General features: G+C 31.6%; 1 protein-coding gene across 3 annotated transcripts; it reads left to right on the top strand.

The window, feature by feature from the left end:
* The first annotated feature begins 4,177 nt into the window (after positions 1–4,177).
* Positions 4,178–21,499, top strand: LOC148279377 (uncharacterized). Of its 3 annotated transcripts, none has more exons than XM_088230055.1 (12): positions 4,178–4,348; positions 5,112–5,251; positions 7,598–7,670; positions 9,458–9,543; positions 9,706–9,892; positions 12,349–12,433; positions 14,034–14,230; positions 16,102–16,220; positions 16,487–16,587; positions 18,354–18,441; positions 19,688–19,887; positions 21,234–21,499. In XM_088230055.1, exons 1-12 carry the CDS (start codon positions 4,309–4,311, stop codon positions 21,250–21,252), a joined length of 1,335 nt encoding a protein of 444 aa, XP_088086181.1. In that variant the 5' UTR covers positions 4,178–4,308; the 3' UTR covers positions 21,253–21,499. The 3 variants fall into 3 exon arrangements, with proteins under 3 accessions (XP_088086181.1, XP_088086182.1, XP_088086183.1); XM_088230056.1 differs by having other exon boundaries at positions 16,105–16,220; positions 21,234–21,498; XM_088230057.1 differs by lacking the exons at positions 14,034–14,230; positions 16,102–16,220; positions 16,487–16,587; ... (1 more) ...; positions 19,688–19,887; positions 21,234–21,499 and adding an exon at positions 13,163–13,358.
* The last annotated feature ends 93 nt before the right edge of the window (positions 21,500–21,592 follow it).

Here is a 21,592-nt window from a genome sequence, read left to right as displayed (position 1 = left end):
AAAAAATATTTTGATAAAAACGCACTATTTTTAACGACGTCACTGGTTCATGTGAATCAACCTATGATCTGAGAGCTATGGAAGATTTCTATCCTTCCGGCCGATAAGCACCAGTCCGGCGTGCAGGTAGAACTACGTTTCCCGCAAAAAATGTTTCAATAAGAAGATGCAGGTAAATGCAGTGCCTCATACTTTAAACCTTTAATATACCGTATGGAAACCCCCCCCCCCCTGAGTCACTGTGTAGTAATCTGAAGTTACCTTAGGTTAACTTTAGGTAACTTGAGGTTAGGAAATGGTCGCCTGATAATCAGTTACTTTTTGTCTTATCAAAATTATATGTGTGTCTTGCTTAGTGATCTAATTAGATTACATGTCTTTCTCTAAAATAAACTTTTACATATTTGTCTGAAGGTATTCGTTATTTACTATTTTAGTAAATCTTAGTAGACTAAAATAATAAAAATACAAAAAGGTGTGCGACAAGGTGACACAATTTCTCCAAAGATATTCACGTTAGCCCTAGAAGATATGTTTAAAACTCTCAACTGGGATAACAAGAGGCTTAAGATAGATGGCACATATCTGAGTCACCTTAGATTTGCTGATTACATAATTGTTGTAAGTAAAAGCATTAATGAATTGAGTCTAATGATTAACGAATTGCACAGAGAACATTACAAAACTAAAAAATTTAAGTCCAGAAAACAAAATCATTACTGTTACCAATGGCAAAGAAAATCAAACAGCGGAGCTGCCAAGAAGAATAGGAATGAGTTGGGCAGCTTTTGGAAAGCTTAAGACACATACTAGAAAATAAAGAGATTCCGATTTGTCTGAAAAGGAAAACATATGAATTATGTATGCTGCCAGTGACTATATGCATTGGAGACCATAGCATTTAAAAAAAGAAATGTAGAAAAGCTCAAATACACACAGCGATTCATGGAAAGATTCATGCTTGGTATAAGCCTAAGAGACAGAATAAGAAATTAGGAAATTAGGAACAGAACCAGAATAGCGGATATCATGGATCACGTAGCAGGACCGAAGGACAAGACCCCACAAGATGGACCCCTAAAATTTTAAATGGAGACTTTGGGAGAATAAGAGAGGCATTGGAAGATCTCAAAAAAGATGGTCCTACGACATAGCGGCTGTGGGGGGTAAAAATTGGCTACAAGCAGCAACCGACCACAAGAAATGGAAGGATATGGATATTGGATATATATCCAGCAGTGGAGGACAGAAGGCTGAAGAAGAAAGATTCTTTATTTTGTCATTTTTGGAGATCCTGATGGACAAGATATTTCATGAAATATTATGTAATGTATTTATTGTGTATGATTATGTAATGTACCTAAATATGAGGTACTTACATATATTTTTTCTTATATGTTAAGGTTTACTTGAAGGCTTTAAAAAACTTCGTGGTAGTTCATAGTAGTTTCTGAGATATTAACCCTTATACTGCTAAACAACGATATATCGTTGTTGTTAATCCCTGTCATAAAGTTCTAACTAGACTGATGCTGACGTCATAATCCCCAAAAGGGTAAATGAATTCAGGAACTGCTTGTTGCACTTAACCGTCAGTGGTATAAAACAATTTCAAAACATACAAATTACTATTCGACGGGTTATTATTTAGTTTCGTACCTATTTCAGGCCTACGGAAAAATTAATACAAAAAATATTTTCTTACGCGCAGTAAAAATTTAAGCATTAAATTGTGCAGCAAAGTTTCTTGAAAATGAATAAAAAATAATGAAAAATATTTTAATGAAAACGAACAACTTTGAACGACGTCACTTGTTCATATGAATCAACCAATGATAAGAGGGTTGTTTAAGATTTCCGGTTTTATAATCGTCAATGGACCAATCAACAGAACTAACCGAGAAGAAACGGAAGAGACCTTGTGACGTCACACGCGGATTAATGTCAGAAATACAAAACTTTAAAAGATCGTAGCGCTGATAATACGATACATAAAAATTGAACAAAAAAGCTTGGTCTATTAACATTTTTTTTTTAAACCACTAAACATCCTCATTATAAATTTACTTATGATGTTTAAATTCGCAGTGCTTTTAAGAAAAGAGAAACGAATAAACACAGGAAACTTCTAGCTAGTTGGGACCTGAAACAGTGAACTTTTTTACATTCCAGAAACAGTGAAATAAAAAATAAATCAATGTTAATAGCAAGATTTTTAATCGCTTTTATGACATTTGAGGAAAATAATTATATTCGGTGTTTTCCCCGCTATTAAACCCGATCCAGTGATTACGAAAATATTGATGTACTTCCGTAATAATTAACTAATTGAATACTTTACCTTTAATATAAATACTCTTATCTAGTGAGGTCCCTATATCACCGGAAAACCCCATAATTAAGAATATAAACAAATACGCAAAGAGCCATAAAACATAAAAATAATTCACCATGGAACCTAATGATTGTCAATTAGGACGTTTGAATATTAAAAAAATCATTTGTTAATTTATTATAATGGGTACCCACAGTAATGGGAAATCAAAATGTTTTAGCTGTTCATTAGGTAGTAATTATTACTCTACTAACAAAACGTAATTATTACTGTACAAACTCTATTATACAAACAAAACGTAAATGAGATATATCAGCTCGATATTGATCCAAAAATACTTCAGAAAAAGCTTCTTCGATTTCGTGATCTTCGTAAGAGTCATATTTTTAATTATTATCACTATCACTTAAAAAAATATCGTTATTGTCTAATTCACTTTCGGAATAGGTTCAGCTGCTAAGCCTCCGAGTTTCTCGGCGAGGTACTATTATTTCTTTATCACTTTCACTATCCGTTATCATTTGGAATGATATATTTTGTAAATTTTATTCATAATAAAAAGGACGCTTTGCAGAGTTAAATTGTTAGTTAGAGTAACATAGTAAGATTAAAAATATATATAAATGTAAAAAATATGTAATTTACCTCAGCTGTTTGTAATTTCGGCAACTGTTGTCTATCTCGCTCAATCCATTATGCGTGAACTAGCTATTAGTTAAACGGAATATTTTTCTTAGAAGAGATATCAATTTGTGAGACAGTAGTACAAAAACATTATTTTTTAAAATTAAAATTATATTATAACAACTACCAAGAAATAATATCACTTCTTAGTACATTTACCGGTTACCTTTAAGTTTCAATCTAAATAACTCCCTACAAACATTTGGACATACTCAAAATATTGTTGATTAAAATAACTTGCATAAAAATAGTAATTTTAGGCATTACCTAGGAGGTAAAATAATTTATCCAGATGAAACTCACCGACATCAATAAAAGCTTCAGCTCTTTTAGTTTGCAAAAGTCAACAGATGGAAGAGTTGAGGTAATGTAAAAATAATCATGAATGTGGATGTGTAAACATACCCAGAATAGTGAATATTTCGCAGTGTGTAAAGTGGTCATTTGAACCAGCAAATGACAGATTATAAGTCCTGTAATGCCTAGACTTCCATATTCCCTTGGCAAAAATGTTTTCCCTCTCTATTGCAACAAATTTCAAGATGTATTTTACTCAATTTTTGTTTAGCATGCATTGATGGAAGTGGTAGGTTTGATAATATATAACAGAGCACTTTGCCCCGCAATCAACAAAAAAACTATCATAATTATTTCGTTTCAATAATAACAATGCGCCTTGAGATTGCAGTACGAGATCAGTTTTGTTTGTTTTTATTTTCAATTTAGAAAGGGTTTACAACCGCTGTACGAAAATTGTCTATTTGCGGCACGAATTTTCTATCTTGCTCACTCCATTGGGTTTGAATTAGATATTTATGGAATGGAAGATTTTTCTTGGAATTGCTATTAATTGATAAAACAGTAGTGTGTTTGGAAAACAACGTATTCGATAAAATATTTTTGAAATGTATAAATAAGAGGATTTCTGATTAGATTCTTGAAAAACTGCGTAGCAGCGTAAGGGTTAATTAATTAAGTAAGGACGGGCGCCGAGCGGGTTAACAACACTTCTGTAATTTTAGATCAAAATATGTACCTACCTACTATAAAAAATGGATAGGTATATATTTCTGGTGTATTAATACAGGTACATTTTTCATGTATTTTAAAATATTATTTGGTTCCATTTTTAAAAGATTTCCAGTGTTTAGACATTTTTCTGGCATTCTTTAAATTAGAAGAAAACATATTTTTAAAATTTTTAACATATTTTTTTATTAATTTGAATAATTGTTTTTTTTTTTAACTAGTTTCGAGTGAATTTGAAGTTTATCGAGTTTTATTTTGACATGATATCACAAATCAAAGAAATGAACATAGGAAGTAAAAGTGAGTTAATTAAATAAATAAATTTTCTTTGATATGAAAATAAGTTGTACAAACATTTTTGTCATAAATCAATTAGTATTCAATGAGATATAATTAAATATATATGTTATAATGGCATTTCAAATCGTGGGTAATTGCCTTCTTAAAAGATTTTCGTTGTGGTCAGATGTGACATGTGACTTCAGTGTAATAATTCACTACCGCTTATAGAGATGCCCTTTCACTCTATTGCATTTAGAATAATATTTTTCCCAATTTTTGGTTTAATAACAAACGCGAAATGGATGGTTTCAGTTTGCGCTTCCAATTCTCGACCCGAGCACCTACGGCCCGTAAATATGTATGAGAAACCATTCAAAATTAAATTGCTGATGGGTGTATTTGACAAGTAGCGATATTCTAAAACATAGTAATCTATTATTTTATTAATAAATTGATGAAAACAGTTTGAATGCCGCTGAAATGCGATCTTTCGCATCATGAGAATGTTGATGGATGCAGAAAACGAGGAAAGACCGAGAAAGATATGACTTGACCAATTCTAATTCCAATAAGTACTTGAAGGTGGCAATGTCAGAAGTCAGAATGATCGGCGTGCATGCATAAGAAGATGTATGAATGTAGACGAAGAGAGGTCCGCATGCAAAGAAAAAGAGATGACATTCAATCTTCTCTGTCTACCCCTACGGAAAAACATCTTGTTTGTTCATTACTGATATTTCTGTAAATACTTATGTATGTTAATAATATTATTGAAATTTAGATACCTCACATCCTCTGAGCACCCCACGGACTACGAGAACCAGCCGAGCTCGCGCAGAAGCGCGAGCTCGGCCGAAAGAAAGAAACCAGCAGATACCCAACAGTGGAAGAGCTGAAAATATTAGAACACCTAATACTCCAGTAATTCTTTTTTCTCATTAAATAATTAAAAATAAAGCATAATAGGGAAATATCAATTTTAAATTAATAAGGTCCCACGAAATACTGTCCAATAAAAAAAAAATTTTTTTGCTAATTATTAGTAGCATAAATAATGCTTTTAAATTTGTAATTTTGAATTCCCGCAAAAACGGTCATTCTATTACCCTCGCCCCTAATACATCAAGATTTATGTTTATTTGTTCGTGGCCGTTAAATTATTGTAGAACAATATCACAAGTAAAAAATAAGGATAAGTAAAACTTGCATAAAAAATATTTTTAAATTTATAATTTCAAATTTCCGCGGAAACGATTCATTGCATTGGCCACGTCACGATTCCGTTAAATTTTGAACGTCACAATTGGCAAGGCCAAACATGTAACGTTTTTGTAAAGACGTATATTTTAACAATTTCATTAAAAAAAAAAATTATGAAAACATTTCTCCACAATTTCCATATTGATTTTTGAAATACAATTAATTTTTTTTAATCCATTTCACATGTTTTTATCAGTATTTGTAGTATGTGATATTTCCCTTTTCTGCCCCCAAACTAAAATGGTTTATATTTTATACCCTGCATTGAGTTCTGGGTTCTGGGTTCAATTCTCAATTTTGTCAAGATAAATAAATAATACTGTCTTATTTCTTAAAATAATAATAATATCTTGATGATAATTTAAAAAGAAACTCCAAATCGGCACTTAAAAATCTTTGGATAATTGCATCATTTTTTAATCGGATTGTGGTCCCATGGCTAGTGTTGCGGACTCACGGGCCAGAGGCCCGAGGTTCAAACCCCACTCTACCCCAACTTGATTTCCATTTTCTAAGAGTGAGTTATTTACAACTTGTTGATAATGGCCACCACAGTTGAAATATTTGTGTAAATTATAAGAAGGCTAATATTTCTTCTTAACTAAAAAAAAAACATATGAAATAAATACACTATGAAAATATTTAAATAATGGAATTCAGTGTTTTTTTTAAAAATATTTTCTTATTTGTTAATGGAAATGAAATATTTTTATGTATCGTATTATATTATCATTGCTATGATTTTTTAAAGTTTATTAATTCTAAAATTACTCTGCCCCTGAAGTCACAAGTTCTACTGACATTTAAATGTAAAAATACATTTTAAAAAATAGCCACAGGAAACCGTAAATCTATCACGAACCCCATAAATCAACGCAGTAATAAGTATTTTGTTTTTATCAATTTTTTCATGGATTTTTGAGAAACTTCAGCGTAGAGTTAAATGCTCTAAAATTACGAATTTGAGGGAATTTGCGGGAAACTACAAATTTAAGGTGATCAAGTCCTTTACATACCTAGATTCCACAGTCTCCAGTAAAAACAGTACACAGGAAGAAATCAGGAGGAAAGTACCAAAAAATACTAAAATTATACTGTACAAAACTCTGATTAAACCAATCCTGACATATGCCTCGGAAACCTGGGTTATGGCAAAGAATACTGAGGGAACCATTGCAGCTTTCGAAAGAAGAATCCTCAGAGTTGTCTATGACTATCACAGGAGTGGGAGAAAATAATCATTGGCGTTGTCGCTACGATAGAGAGCTATACGATATCTACCAAGCGCCTGATGTAATCAACTCCATCAAGGTGGGACGCTTGAGGTGAGCTGGCCATGTAATTAGCATGGATGATGAAAACCCCATAAAATGCTTAATCTCTCTGTGCCACAAGGACGACAAAGACTAGGAAGGCCCAAGATGCGATGGACGGACTACATCAGTGCAGATATGACAACGTTGGAGGTGAGGAACTGGAAAAAAAGGGCGGCAGACCGGCGATAGTGGAGGAGGCTCCTGGATTCAGCCAAGGCCCACCCAGGGCTGTTGAGCTTATGATGATGTTGAAATGTAAAAATACATTGTCAAATTATTGTTAAAGACAAACAAACAAACCATCACGCCGTTTCCCTGTAAGGGTAGGTAGAGAGGATAGAATGCCACATCACTCTTTCATTGCATACAGATCTCGCTTCCTCTACATACATACATCTTTTCATGCAGTGCGCCGATTATTCCGACTTTTTACATGTCTACCTTCAAGTATTTCTTAAATTTGGTCATGCCATATCTTTCTCGGTCTTCCTTTATTTCTGCATCCATCAACATTCGCATTGTAAATTGTTCTTAGCCGTTCTTTCGCTGTCCATTAGCTCTAAATGTCCAAACCAGCGCAGAGCTCCGTTCTTGATTTTGTCGATAATGTTTATCTCAGCCTTACATAATGTACGGATCTCAACTGTTGTGTATCTATCGAATTATGTCATAATTATAAAATGTATTTCAGAAATCACCAATGATTATGTTAGAAGAAAAAATAACAGAAACAGCTGCAGCAGTCGGCTCAAATACCAGTTTAAGTATAAATATTGTTGTTAATTATTGTTTCTATTTTTTAATATTATACATTAAATAATAAGACAAACCTGCTAAACCATGAGACCGGCTTTTCAGCAGGTTTTAATTTTTTTCACAGATGGAGGTGTAAGTACTATTCATATAATTTTTTATAATAAATGTAAATATTACTAAATAATATCAAATAAGATATTATTAAGTGACACTGAGGGGATCTTATTACCCACCATCCACCCGCAGCTGTTATAAGGTCTTAGGGGATTCTTGTCAGCTGGGCATAGAGGAAGGTTAACTAAATTATCCTAAGAATACAAATTAATATGTTATGCAGATTAATGAGGTGGAAGGAGAATATATGTATGGACAGAGGCCAGCATGTTGTCACCACTATTTGGATACCATTTTGTCTCGGCTTTTAATCAAAAATATAATTTACAAACTGATAAAAAAATTAAACAAAACAAGTACCTACAAATAATGACTAAAAGACTATGAAATAAAAAAATGGAATCTGTTCAGAAAAAACGAAATGAACCGGAGAGAAACATTATGTAAATGGTATATAAATTCGGAAAAAAAAAACATATTATATAATATTAGTAATACAAAAAAAACATATTTTGTATTTACCAAGAAAATCAGGCGAAGGTTCGAACACCACTGGCAGCACCAAACGCCAAATGGTCCACACTAACCAACTCGATATTGTAACAGACAAAAAATTATTTATTTTACCACACAGCTAAATTTATTCAGTACTGTCCACATTTAATTGATACACAAAAAACCTTCACTACAAAGGTGTATATACAAATTTAAAAAAACCGAATTAAAAATATAGATATTTTTTTTGCACCACATCAGACCAGGAGGCCTAATTACAAAAGTAGGTTACATCACAGAATACCCAGGCTTGAGAAAAATCCCATTTAATGTTTGTGTTCTCACCGGGAATCGAACCTGGAATCTTCCATGCGTGACTCGAATGTCTTAACCATTACATCATGGATGCCGCCTTTGTTCACATTAATCATGAAACACTAAAGAAAAATACAGTAAATGGATATGATTAAGTGTAAAACGGAAGGTGATATAATTGAATTGTAATATTTAGAAACCCCATAAATTAACAAAAGTAATTTAAAAAAACTGTTTGCTGATTTTTTGTTGAATGCACAAAAAACATCAGCTGACAGCAGAGCTGCCTGCCCTGAATTGTATAGTAGTAATAATAATAATATTATAATATATAATATAATACTTTTACTAACAAACTAGAATGTTTTTAATATGCGTACTTCATGTATTTTCTTGTTATGTTCTTTAAGCCCTGTCACATCTGAAACCACGACGATCAGTATGAGCAAGAAGACATATTGGCACATGAAAATAAATTTTTAGAACGAATAAAATTGTTAAAAATAAAATATTTAAAAAAACAAATGGTTGCTAACTTCTGCAGGAGAGAAACGAGGTGGGGGGAGGGGGGAGTTGGACACATTGTTAACCATGCGGCCGCGCCCCCCTCGCTTCTCCCCTGCAGAAGTAAGCAACCATTTGTTTTTCTTAATATTTTAATTTTACAAATTTTCTTCGTTCTAAATATTAAAAAAAATATGGCATTGTGTCTTCTTGCCCATACTGATAATCGTGGTTTCGAATGTGACGGGGTTTAAAGAACACCCTGTATTTTCATTCATAATAGTATGTATTTTTAATTATATGAAAACATCAGATCTTACATAATCTATTAAATTTTTATTGGTACTTAGACGTGATTATTTTTAAGATGATGATGGACGAGATGAAGAAGTTGTATACATGAAAAAGAAGAGTGAATTTCAGAAACTAAAAGAAGATCTTCAAGAGAAACAGGTTAGTATTTGTGTATTTTATATTATATTAAAATTATATATAAGGTGTACAAACTATGTTCATATAATTGGTTAAGTGGTAAATTTAGATTATGGCAAATCTTTTGTATAAAAATAATATTTCATTTTCTTGAAGATCACTGAATGTCAATAACATTTTTAGATAAGTATGGTCAAAGCGTACTCAAATCTCAAAGAACTTCATGGGATAATGCTCTTAAATGGCCAAAAAGTTGAGCATTTGGAACCAGAATTAACACTTTACAATACTAGCGGGTGGGAAGTACGGGAGTTAAACCAGTTGACTTCTAACGCAGACGGTGCCGGAGAAGATGTCACACTAACCAATGGTACACTTTTTATAAAAATCAATATTACAATTTCTGTATTCATTATTGGGGGCTTGAATAAGTTCTTGCTGTGTTTTTGTGAAAATTATTGCTTTATTTTTAAAAATTTAGTTAAGAACATGTGACTACTTTTTCCCATCTTTCTGCCAGCATAAGAATACCATATCGAAAGAATGACATATCTTTTGTGGTAATTCACGAATTGAGCCATTTTTTGGCATCTGCTCAGTCAGTTTTGCCGATTGGTTCGTTGACGATAAGTAAACCGGAAATCTTTCACAGCTCTCTTATCATTGGTTGAGTCATATGAACTAATGACGTCGCTCAAAGTAGTTCGCTTTTATTTAAAAAAAAAATTTTTTTTTTACATTTTCAAGAAATTTTGCTGCACAATTTAATGCTCTATTTTTTTACCGCGCGCAAGAAAATTTTTTTCTTATCAGATTTTCCATAAGTGAAGTTAAGTAAAGTTGAAGCTTCTCATTAAGTTTGGTAATTTTGTAGTTTATAATCTCCCCAAAAATAACATTTTAATCACATTAGTGATACCGCAGGATAGAGGCAATTTTTTTTGTCAAAGAGAGAGAATTTCCAGGTATCTGAACATCATTATAAATTATACCTTGATAAAGAAGGGCTGAATGTAAGTGTAAGAATGGAAGTGCTGCTCAGCCAGACCATGAGTCATCGATAGGAACAAGTGGTAATTGGAAGGAGCAATGTTTGGTGAATGTAGTGGGCGGGGTAGGACTTCCCGTTTGCTCGTTTCTGACTGATGCAACAATATCTTCATATTTCAAATATTTATTATCACCAGTCAATATTTTATTTATTTATTTGACACTTTATATACATATACAATAAATATACATATAAGGGCGGGCATATTGCCTTAAGGCAATTTCTTCCTACCTACCCAAACCGTGCAGTTTGAGAAAATTATAAATACATGGACATATTGAATCTTACAATTTTATACAAAAATTAAAAGCAAAGATTAACAAAAATAAATATAGATATAAAAAAAAATAACATTCTACTATGAAGAGAGGAGAGGGGATGGGAAGGAAAGAAGAAGGATAAAGGAACAATTTAAATATTTAGATAGTGACATTTCAATCTTGACTTAAATGTAAATAATGAAGGGGCGTCTCTAACATTAGTGGGTAGATTATTCCACAATCGAGCGGCTACTACTGTGAAAGAGGAGGCAAAAAAATTAGAGCGATGACAGGGTATTAAATATGTTATATGTAACAAGTGATAAAATAATTATGAGTATGTCAAGAAACAATGGTGAAATAATCTATTTAATTTTGGAGATTGCCAACTTTGACAGGTTGCCATATGTGCAACAAAACCAAAAGTTTGAAGGTCAAATTCTCACAACTAAAGCCATATTTCGAATTGTATTTAAAATCAATACATATATCACTTTTTTTAAGTCCTAGGGAAAATCAAACTTTATGCTTCCTGAATAGTCATGTCTATCAGTATTGTTACGGGTTTAGTTTCCTATCTGTTCAAATGGTTTTATAATTATAAGATTAATATCTTCACATCACACCCTTAAGATGAAAACGACTCAACTCAAAAAATCGACTTTTTGGGACATTGCAAAAGAAGAATGTAAATTGTGACACCTTTGTATTCTTTCGTATTTTTCGAAGTAAGCACCAAATTTACACCAGAGTTAAAAATTATACCGAAGGCTTTCAGCTATGAATCTATGAAAAAAAGCATAATAAAAATAAATTATTATTAGTTTAAAGAAGACATTTATTTTATGAGTCATTATTAGATTGAAAAAAAAAACAAAAGCACTTTGATAAACTTATTTAATTTAATTAAATCTAATCTTAATAATGACATAACTTTTATTAGGTCAGATCAGGTCACCAAACACATGTTTTTATTTATTCACGAAATGACATGAACGTAAATAACTTACTAAGATTATTGATAATTTAAATAATAAAATGACATTAACTTAAATAAGTCACTAAGATTATCGGTAAGTCGGAACGAAACAATCACAAAGCTAAATTGGCTGTTTTAATATTTAAAAAAATAAAGCAAACATTCCATTTGTATCGGAATAAAATCGACTCAACTGGCTTTTGGTCACAATGTGTTTGTCTGCGTTGCTTCCTTCACACTGCAATGTAAACACAACACTAATTGCGTCGCTTCCGTACTGACACGGAATCTGAATTCTCTGAGTAATAAAGAGACCTATATGTAACAGTTATGTCCTATTCCCACCCGAATGTTGTGTTTTTTTAATGCAGAAAAATAGATAGTGTGCATTGAATTCATTTTATGATCTTAACTCATTTTAAGCTTTTTTGAGTTGAGTAGTTTTCGTCCTAAAGGTGCGACATGTTCTATTACAAAATAAAAATATCCATTCTACATCATAAAATGAATATTAGTATTTTGTTATTTTGAAATAGATGAGGGTATTCAAACACAAGAATTCTGGTCCATGAGAAAAAAAATGGCTGAAACTGAAGAAGAGCTGAAGGAATTTAAAGCAAGGTATATTGTAAATACTTTATCTTTTTAGCCATAGATCAATAACTCAACAATGATGAAGGAAATAACTTTTTGATAGATCTTTCAACCAGGACCAAGGAATTATTGGGGAATGTGGAAATCTAGACATTTACAGGAGATCGCTTTACACACTGTGTAACATTCACCATTCTGCTTAACGTTTGTGATTTACGCGTTAGATGAAATCCTAAGAGGGTTGAATTATACAATATTTAATTCATCTAAAAACATTTGGACATACTTTAAATATTGACCATATAAGATCTATTACCTATCTTGCGTTGGCCCACGGGGGTTTAGTTTATTTATTCTTGATCTACTTTTTTTGCTCCGATATTTCATCAGATTTATAGATTTTCATTAAACTGATGTAAATCAACTTAGAATAATAAATTTAAACCACGGTTATTTTAAGGTAAAAAAATAACCTATTTTATGGTTTTCTATTTGTGAGTAGAGTTAAATGACTAGTTTGAATTGGTTTTCTATTTGTGAGTAGAGTTAAATGACTAGTTTAAATTATACCAAAAATTTAATAGTTGTATATGTCGCCGCCAAATAGTTAAATCAGCCATTCAATTAAATCAGCTAGGCTATTCATTAAATGCTAGCATTCAATTGGATGGCCTATGGATAAAATCTTAGCCAAAATGTTAAGAGCAACATTTAACGAAAGGGCTGAACGTCGCTTACCCTCTTTAATTTTAACAGCTTGCCCCCCACATACCGCACACCGCATCTGAGGACGTAAGTCTCCTTGGCGGTGCCCACATACACGGAAAATTTGCTCGTTGTCAAACGAGAAAAGCTGCCCGAAGGAGCTCTCTGAAATCTGGTAGCCTCAGCATCTTTGTGCTGAAAGAAAGTAATCCAGAAGTACATAATATGTACTTCTTTGGATTGAGAAGAGAGGGAAATGAATTCTTCACTGACTGGGATTAAATTGATTGGACATGATCAATTCGCCGAAATGATTACAAAACTTTTTAAAAGCCTTGAAATTCTTTTTAGAAGCCACCAGATCTGTATATCCGACAGGACCTATAACAGGGCCACGGATAGTAGTGAGAAGCTCCATTCGGTAATCATAGAGAGGGGGAAAGGGACAAGGCCACAGGATGTGTTCAGAAGATTGGTTAGGATATCCGCAGCAGCACGAAGGGGAGTCAACAATATTAAAAACAAATAATTTTTGATTAAATTTACCATGACCTGATAAAAACAGCGTAGTCCAGTGATCGGGGATAACCCAAGAAGATTCTAAGCGCTGAAATCTTTAATTTTAACAAAAATAAGTGTTTTTTTAAAAATTTATTTTGTTATACAATGTTAGGTTAATAATAAAAACTTAATCCAACCTATCCTAACGTAATCCCGCGGCTTTTAGTTCAGTTGTTTCCTACGGGCTATCTTTCAATCAGCCAACACATTGAACATTGAGCTATCTCATTCAACGAACGGCCTAACCATTCAATTGGATGCTGGTATTTCATGAACAGCCTAGCCGTCCAAATGAGTGGCCGACTGGCGGCGAGATAAACATAACTCTTAAATTTTATTCTGCTAAGTTTTATTTTACCAGAGGAATCGAACTTCAGCAAGAAAGAATGGTTGCAGTGAATATTGGGGAAAGCCTCAGGAGTCGAATTAGGGAATTAGAAAAGGATGTTGAAGAAAGAATAAAAGAAAAGGCCACCTTCATACAAAAGAGCAAGGATATAGAAAAAAAGAGCCAACTCATATTGGATATTGTTCGAACAAAATATTCTGAAAATCCAGGCACGTATATTTTATTTTGCTTTGTCACTAATTACTTGTAATACACTGTAGAGCCCCACCGACTCCAGCTTAGCCTGGTCTCTAGTAATTATGGCACTCTGAAAGGCCATTTATTCAAAATTAAATTTTGATCAAATATCATTGGTTATCGGTGAAAGTGCATTAATGCGTAACCTCAATTTTTAACAAAATATTTTTACTGTATAAATAAGCTCTAGGGACTAAAAGCCATTAGTTTTAAATTATTTATATTTTTACCATAAATAATGATATTCGTTTAAATTCTCCAGAGACTTTTTTGGATGGTTATATCAGTACGTAATATTATATTAACAGAACAGTTCTTAGGGGGAACCGGCGTAAAAAAAAATCAAATAACAATACACCACTTTTCAAAAAATTTTAAGGTGCATCGTATGAGCTTACACCTATGAATATTAAATTAAGATTTTGGTATTAAGATTAAACCCCTTTTGTCCGACAACGTTCATAAAAACAACAGATTTATGTCAAACAAAATTTGAATAATTTTTATACTTGTATAGTCGTTGGTTTATATTAAAACTGTTTTTGGGATTTATCTTCAATTCTCCAACTTTTTTAAATGGGTTTTTCCCTTTGTTTCAATTCTGCTTTGCTTTCTTTCCTTCTTTTGTTTACAATTACATATTATATGTTATAATGTATAACTGTTGCTAAATGTGTATCCGAATAAGTTTATATTTTGTTTGTCTGTGCTCTATATTAATTTGTTAAGTATTATAATATATTAAAATGTAATTGCCTAGCTTGGAACGGGGTATGTACCCTTGTTAGCTGGGCAAAGTGAATATGGAATTGTATTTTGATAAAGAGTGTGAATAAATAAATAAATAAATATGACTATGTACATTTGAACTGTTTATTGTAAGAGCCCTCTGGGTGTTTGATAAATAAATCAATAATCTTATAGTTTTATATAACACCTGTCTAACCTTCATTGTTTCGAAATTGATTAAAAATAAAACAAGTTAAGCTGATTTTTAATTTTTTTCAATCTTTAATTGACTCTCATACAAATCCTAATGAGGCTTCGGTCATTATTTGGCCTTTTTACCATATATAGTCTATATAAGTGGGGGTATATATATGTGTGTTTGAATCACCCATTTTACTGCTACGTAATAAATAAACACAACAGTTTTAGTAAAATATGTAAAACAAATTTTTTTTTAACCACTAATTTTTTTTATCATTATTTTTTTCTACCGACCGGTTTCAAAGCAAACAAGCTTCTTCGTCAAGGTTTACGTAACTAATGAATTGATTCCTTTTTTATTTTTATCATGTTCACTAAATACACGTGGACCCAATAAATCAAGTCGTTTTTTCCTTACACGGGTGGTAATTTGATAACACTATTTTCGAAGTTAGACAAGAGACGACTAAAAGATATATTGTTTATTTGGTAATTAATTATTGCTTTCTTATTATGAATCGCTTTTTCAATTTCTAAGATTTCTAAGTTGTCTAATTTTAAAATTTTATTTTCAACATGAAGTACTTTTAATCCAGTGTCTTTATTGAAATTCTATCAGATGATTTGCAAATTCAGAAAAATTATTATTATTTAAGCATCTTAAATATTCTTTTACTCTGATATTAAAGTTTCTTTTAGTTTTTCCAATGTAGATTGAATCACAATCATTACAATTTAATTGGTATATCCCAGATTTATTATATTTATGGACTTTGTCTTTGAGTGACAAGAGGTTTAAGTCGTGAGGCTCTACTGTAGTTAGGGCCAGTTAAATTTGAAAAAAAATTAAGTTAAACATTTGTTATGGCCTTATTCAAATAATCTAAAAGTGTTATTTTCTGTATTTCATAAGTAGGTGGAGATAGAAAGAGAAAAGAATGTTTGATAAAACAACTAGTTACTCTTAAAACAGAACTAAAAGAGGTTAAAGAACAAAATGCCAACCTTCTAATGCAGCATGATCTTATGCTTGTAAGTTCATTTAATGATATAAAGTAGCCTGTTTTTTAGAAATGATCTATTTTTGCACTAATTAATAATGAATTAACTGACCGATAATAATTATTTATATAAGTACTACTGGACTGGGACTATCACATTTTATGATTATAATGGCGAAGTATGATAGTAAAAAAGTCATTGGGTAGGGTATAATTTATACTTTCATGTCAGAGTTCTTTTAAAAATGTCACAATGACAATCCAATTCATTTTATTTATTCATTGTATTATTTTTAGATATCTTCAGAAAAGCTAAAAAATGAAATAGTAATAAAAGACAGTAATGTGAAGGATTTAGAACAAAAACTTGACTCTTTAAAACATGAATTCAAAAAGAGGTATGTTCGGGGTATTATTATTATTTTATAATTGTGTGAATTCTTTTTTATATCATATTTGTGTCACATACAGTCGATACATAAATAATATAAATACAATAACAGTTTAGAATGGATAAATCAGTAAATAATATACCGGAGATGCATCTCTCTTTATAAAAACTTACTTTAAATGGGTATGAAAGCTATTTTTGGTTTAGAATGATTGAATTTTTAAGCTATATACAGTGCAACCTCTTTATTTGTCAACACCCATATTAGTTGCATTCAATAACCATTACATTTTGATGAACTTTATTTTTCATATTATTATTATTTTTTTTTTACATGGTTAACTGCCTTTTACAGTTATATAAAATATATACCTGCTTCATTGGTATACTTGATGATAAAATTAAAATAAAACAATTTATATTAAAAATTATTTTTATGAATATAATTCGTCTGTACGTGTCACTGAACCTTTCCTAAACGGATTTACGTGCGATTTTCAGCAAAATGTAGATCTTTGCGCTGTGCGTGTTCGCAGATATTAAAAATTTTAATCGAATCTGTGAAAAAAAGTAAGAAGCATAAATCTTTTTTTCATCGACCTACCACGGTTGCATTTGACGAGAATGCATATACAAAAAAAAAATTGAAGGATTTTGTTTTTTGTGTTTGAAAAAAGTTTGTTTTTGAATGTTTACAAACAACATTTGCTTTTTATGGATCCCGATCAGATTCTTTCCTTACATTCCTTGTAATTTCTTCCAATTTATTTCTTTTTACTGGATTTTTGGTAACACTTTAATAAGAAAATCGCATTCATGAATAAAGTGCTCCCCTGTTGGTGAGAAGAGCCGAGTTTGACATTTGCCAAAAAATTCAATATTTGAATATTAATAATTTTACGTTTTGGAATTCAACCATAAACAAATACCTATGTACCTACCTATCAACGAAAAGTCTTTTTCCAAGCTAATAGCAGGCAAGCCAACGTTCGGGCAGGACAACGTCTGTCAGGTCCGCTAGTACATTATATAATCCAAATACAATTAGAGAACAAAATTAAAATGAAAAACAAAAATAAAGCTAAGATACAAAATACACTTGTATATGAAGAGAAAAATAAACACAATTAACACAAACAAACAAACTATTACACCGTTTCTATTCTCTCTGCCTACCCTTACGGGGGTAAGAGTAGGCAGAGAGAATAGAACGCCACATCCTCTATCTTTGCATAAAGATCTTGTTTCCTCTACATTCATACATCTTCTCATGCTCGCGGGCCGATTATTCCAACTTTTAACATGTCCATCTTCAAGTATTTGTTGGATTTGACAATTAACGTATTAAAAATTTATGGTTGAAAGAGATATTCTAGAAATCTTTTGATTTACGAATCGTGTTGAAAATATCAACAATATTCCTAAATTTATTAGCAATAATTGCTAACCTATTGTTATTGTATTTGACGTTGGTTCGGCAATTTTCGTCTGGAAATAACATTTGCTGCCTTGTACGACTTTGTGGTACATAAAACCCTATTAATTGTATAATTTCTGGGCAATCAAATAGAGAGTTGACTATTTTATACAGTAACATAAAACTAAACATTTCTCTTCTGTCATACAATGAAGAAGGTAGTTTTGATTCTGATTGTGATTTTTTATAGTAAATCATATCTACTGGGATATTGAGCTTGTAGTTAATGTTAAATTGAATTGAAAATCTGTTTCATAGCATATTATAAAATTACTTAAAATATTTTTTTATTCCAGCAAAGAGTTAAATAAACACTTCCACTATCAAAAGAAATCAACTAATGAGAAGGGAGGGCTTACAGCACACGAAAAGGAAATGCACGAGGTATTAAATACTAAAAATAAGACATCACACTGTTGTCACTAGTTTTTGTAATATTTTTCCATTAGAAGTTTGCAGATAACCCCTTTTTATATTCCTTACCAAGTACCAAATATCACATTTACTTCAGTATCTGTTTAGTCCTGTCCCCTTTCTAGGAAAGCGTGAGAATTAAAAAAAAACTTCAGCTTCACCCTTCTTTCCCGGTGATCTTCTTCGTTCTTCTTCGTTTTTTATGGCCTTTTCACCTCTAAACTCGGGTGTTCTGTGTAGCTAGTACACATTTCATCTAATCACTTTAATTGATGTTTTAATGAAGTAAAAACTATGCTTAAATTTTCGGTATTTCTCTACATTTACGTATCGCTTAAAATAATTCATCAAGTAAAACAGTAAGGAATATGCGATTGTCTCACATACTCTTTACGTCTCACTCGATACTACAGGTATATTCGCCAACGAGAGATACAATTTCAAACGTCACGCAGGTATATACATGTATATTCGCCAACGAGAGATACAATTTCAAACATCACGCGGGTCTATTGACCTATATTCCTACATTTCCTTCCCTATTCCTTCCAGACCCCAGTACATGCCAGTAGCTTTACGAGCTTAAAGGGTGGTCCTTTTGCTCGTACTACAAACATCATCCGATGGTTTTTTCATAATTTTAACCTTTTAGATTTAAAATATTATCACTTTTGACTTCAACTTTAAATATTTTAAGCAATGAGGAAGTTCGGTGGTTTTTTTATTAATTGTTAATAGACTATTCAACAAAGCCAATAATTACATTTTTATGTACTTATCCTATTATCAGCGCGATGATTTTTCAAGTTTTGTATTTATGAAATTACTGCGCGTGTGACGTCTCAAGTTCTCCGCTTCTTCTCGGTCGGTTTTTCCGATTGATTCGTTGAATTACCGTAAACTGGAAATCTTCCACAACTCTCTTATCATCGGTTGATTCATATGAACTAGTGACGTCGTTCAATGTAGTTCGTTTTTATTAAAATATTTTTTATTATTTTTTTGTACATTTTCAAGAAACTTTGCTGTATAATTGAATGCTCTAATTTTTACCATGCGCAAGAAAACATTTTTTGTATCCAATTTCCCGTAGGGCTAAATTTCCCTTTGCCTATGAATATTTCATTTTTCCAATTTTAAATCTCTAATTTTTTCACGTGTATTGTGTTTTTGGCACAGTAATGAAAATTTTAATAACGTATTATGAGGTTTTCAGGCATATCAAATCATAGAATCTAAAGAGGAAGAGATTAAAATACTGCAAGATAAGCTTTCTAGTGCACCATTAGAAATTCATTCGCTTACTGAACAATCGACAATATTAACTGCCATTAACAGCGACCTTCAGAAACAATTGTCATCGTACAATAAAAGGATTGAACATTTGGAACAAGAGTTAGTAGCTGCGCAGAAAAGGTATTAAATTATTTATTCAAATCATGTCTCGCCTCAAATAAAAATTCCTCAACCGGCTAGATATGTTTATGTATTTGCACAACTGGGCAAGAGGCCCAATAATTCTGTGACTCGATCTCTAGCCCTTCTAGGGTAAATGTCGGATTTCATATTTTTCTTGCCATTATTTTTCGATGTTAGTTAAAAATGTACACACATGCATGTGTTGTAACGTTTTTTATTAATATTTGTCGTCAAAGACGTCAAATAACGCCACAAAATGTCTAAATAATTACTTTCCTGTAATATCACAATTTACGACACTAGCCCTTTATAGATCCAAACCACAGAATGAGGAAGTTCAGAGGTTTTAATTTTTTTTTTGTTTATAAACTATCGAATAAAGTCATAATAAAAAAAACGCTTTTATGTATCGTATTTACAGCACTATGTTTTTTTTTTAAATATTTGTTTTTTAAATTACTCCGCCTGTCACATCACAAGTTCTTTGCGGTGAGTTGTCTCGATTGATGGGTCGGCTTCCCGGTAATCGAAATTGTTCCACAAAACTCTGTTATTGGTTGATTTTGGAGAACTAGTGACCTCATTCAAAATAGTTCATTTTTATTAAAATTATTTTTTTCATTCACTTTAGAGAAACTTCGGCATACAATTAATGCTCTAACTTTTACCACACGTAAGAAAACATTTTTTACATCCAATTTCCCATTGCACTGAACTTCCTCTATACAGAGGCCAAGAATAGCACAAAACACCTCTGGACTCTGGTCAAGAAAAATAACATTGAATTATTATGATCTACCTGGGAATTGATCCCTGAACCCCCAAATGTGAAGACCCCATATAGTTTGTTTTAATTTATGATAAATGTTTTACAGAAATGAAAATATTTTGACTATTAGTCCATGTCATAGCCCAGCGATTTTCACTTTTTTAAAACTTACTTCCTATTCGGCTAAGTCTGTAGATTTAAACAGGGAAGTTGGTTTGTGACCCCGCAGTAGTTTCATAGCACAACTACAAATCAGAAGTTTGAGATACGAACTCCACTCTACCATAGCTTAATTATTTTTACTATGCATTGTTTTTTCTAACAATACTATTTATAACTATGTAGTTGAAAATGGCCACAAATTTGAAATATTTGGGTAATATAACACAAGAGGTCTTCTTAGGAGACTTAATATGGTTAACTAAATAATAATCTTGCTTCTAAAGACAAAACAGAAAAAAATAAAGGTTGATACATATACCTGATGATTCAGGTATATGTATTGTTTTAACAGAATACTGACATTAAGGACTTCTACAAATCTTTATTTACTAATCAACTTTGTGCGTTTCAGGAAATATTACTTTTTCTAGTTGAATTTCATCGAGCTTTTTCAAGGTATTTACCTTTACCTTTCTTGTTGGAAGAAAATTGTAATTTGTTAATATGAAACATTTTGTAAAATTTTGAAATTTCATAGTGATATTCGTTAAAAAACTTAAATATTTTTTTGGCTTTGTGTACGATTTGTAGTATACATATATTATTTTTACTATTCTGTTATATTTTTATAATTACATTTTGATTTTTTACAAGTAATAAATTAATCAAAAATAAAATGAAGATGTGATTTTTATGACACCTGCCTGATTTCTTTTTGCATACAGAACTGTATATTTCTATAATTGGGGTCAAAGGTAAATAAAACCAACT

This window comes from Micrasema longulum, unplaced genomic scaffold (assembly GCF_059751315.1).
Source record: "Micrasema longulum isolate JH-2025_06_02 unplaced genomic scaffold, ASM5975131v1 h1tg000728l, whole genome shotgun sequence".
Classification (NCBI taxonomy): domain Eukaryota; kingdom Metazoa; phylum Arthropoda; class Insecta; order Trichoptera; family Brachycentridae; genus Micrasema; species Micrasema longulum.
This window is presented reverse-complemented; position numbering and strand designations above follow the sequence as displayed.

Excerpts from the sequence above, each read along its gene's own strand:
- LOC148279377 (XM_088230055.1), top strand. The coding sequence starts at position 4,309 with ATGATATCACAAATCAAAGAAATGAACATAGGAAGTAAAA. Across the intron at positions 12,434-14,033 it reads CTGAAGGAATTTAAAGCAAG|AGGAATCGAACTTCAGCAAG; the intron begins GTATATTGTAAA and ends TTATTTTACCAG. Across the intron at positions 18,442-19,687 it reads ACGAAAAGGAAATGCACGAG|GCATATCAAATCATAGAATC; the intron begins GTATTAAATACT and ends TGAGGTTTTCAG.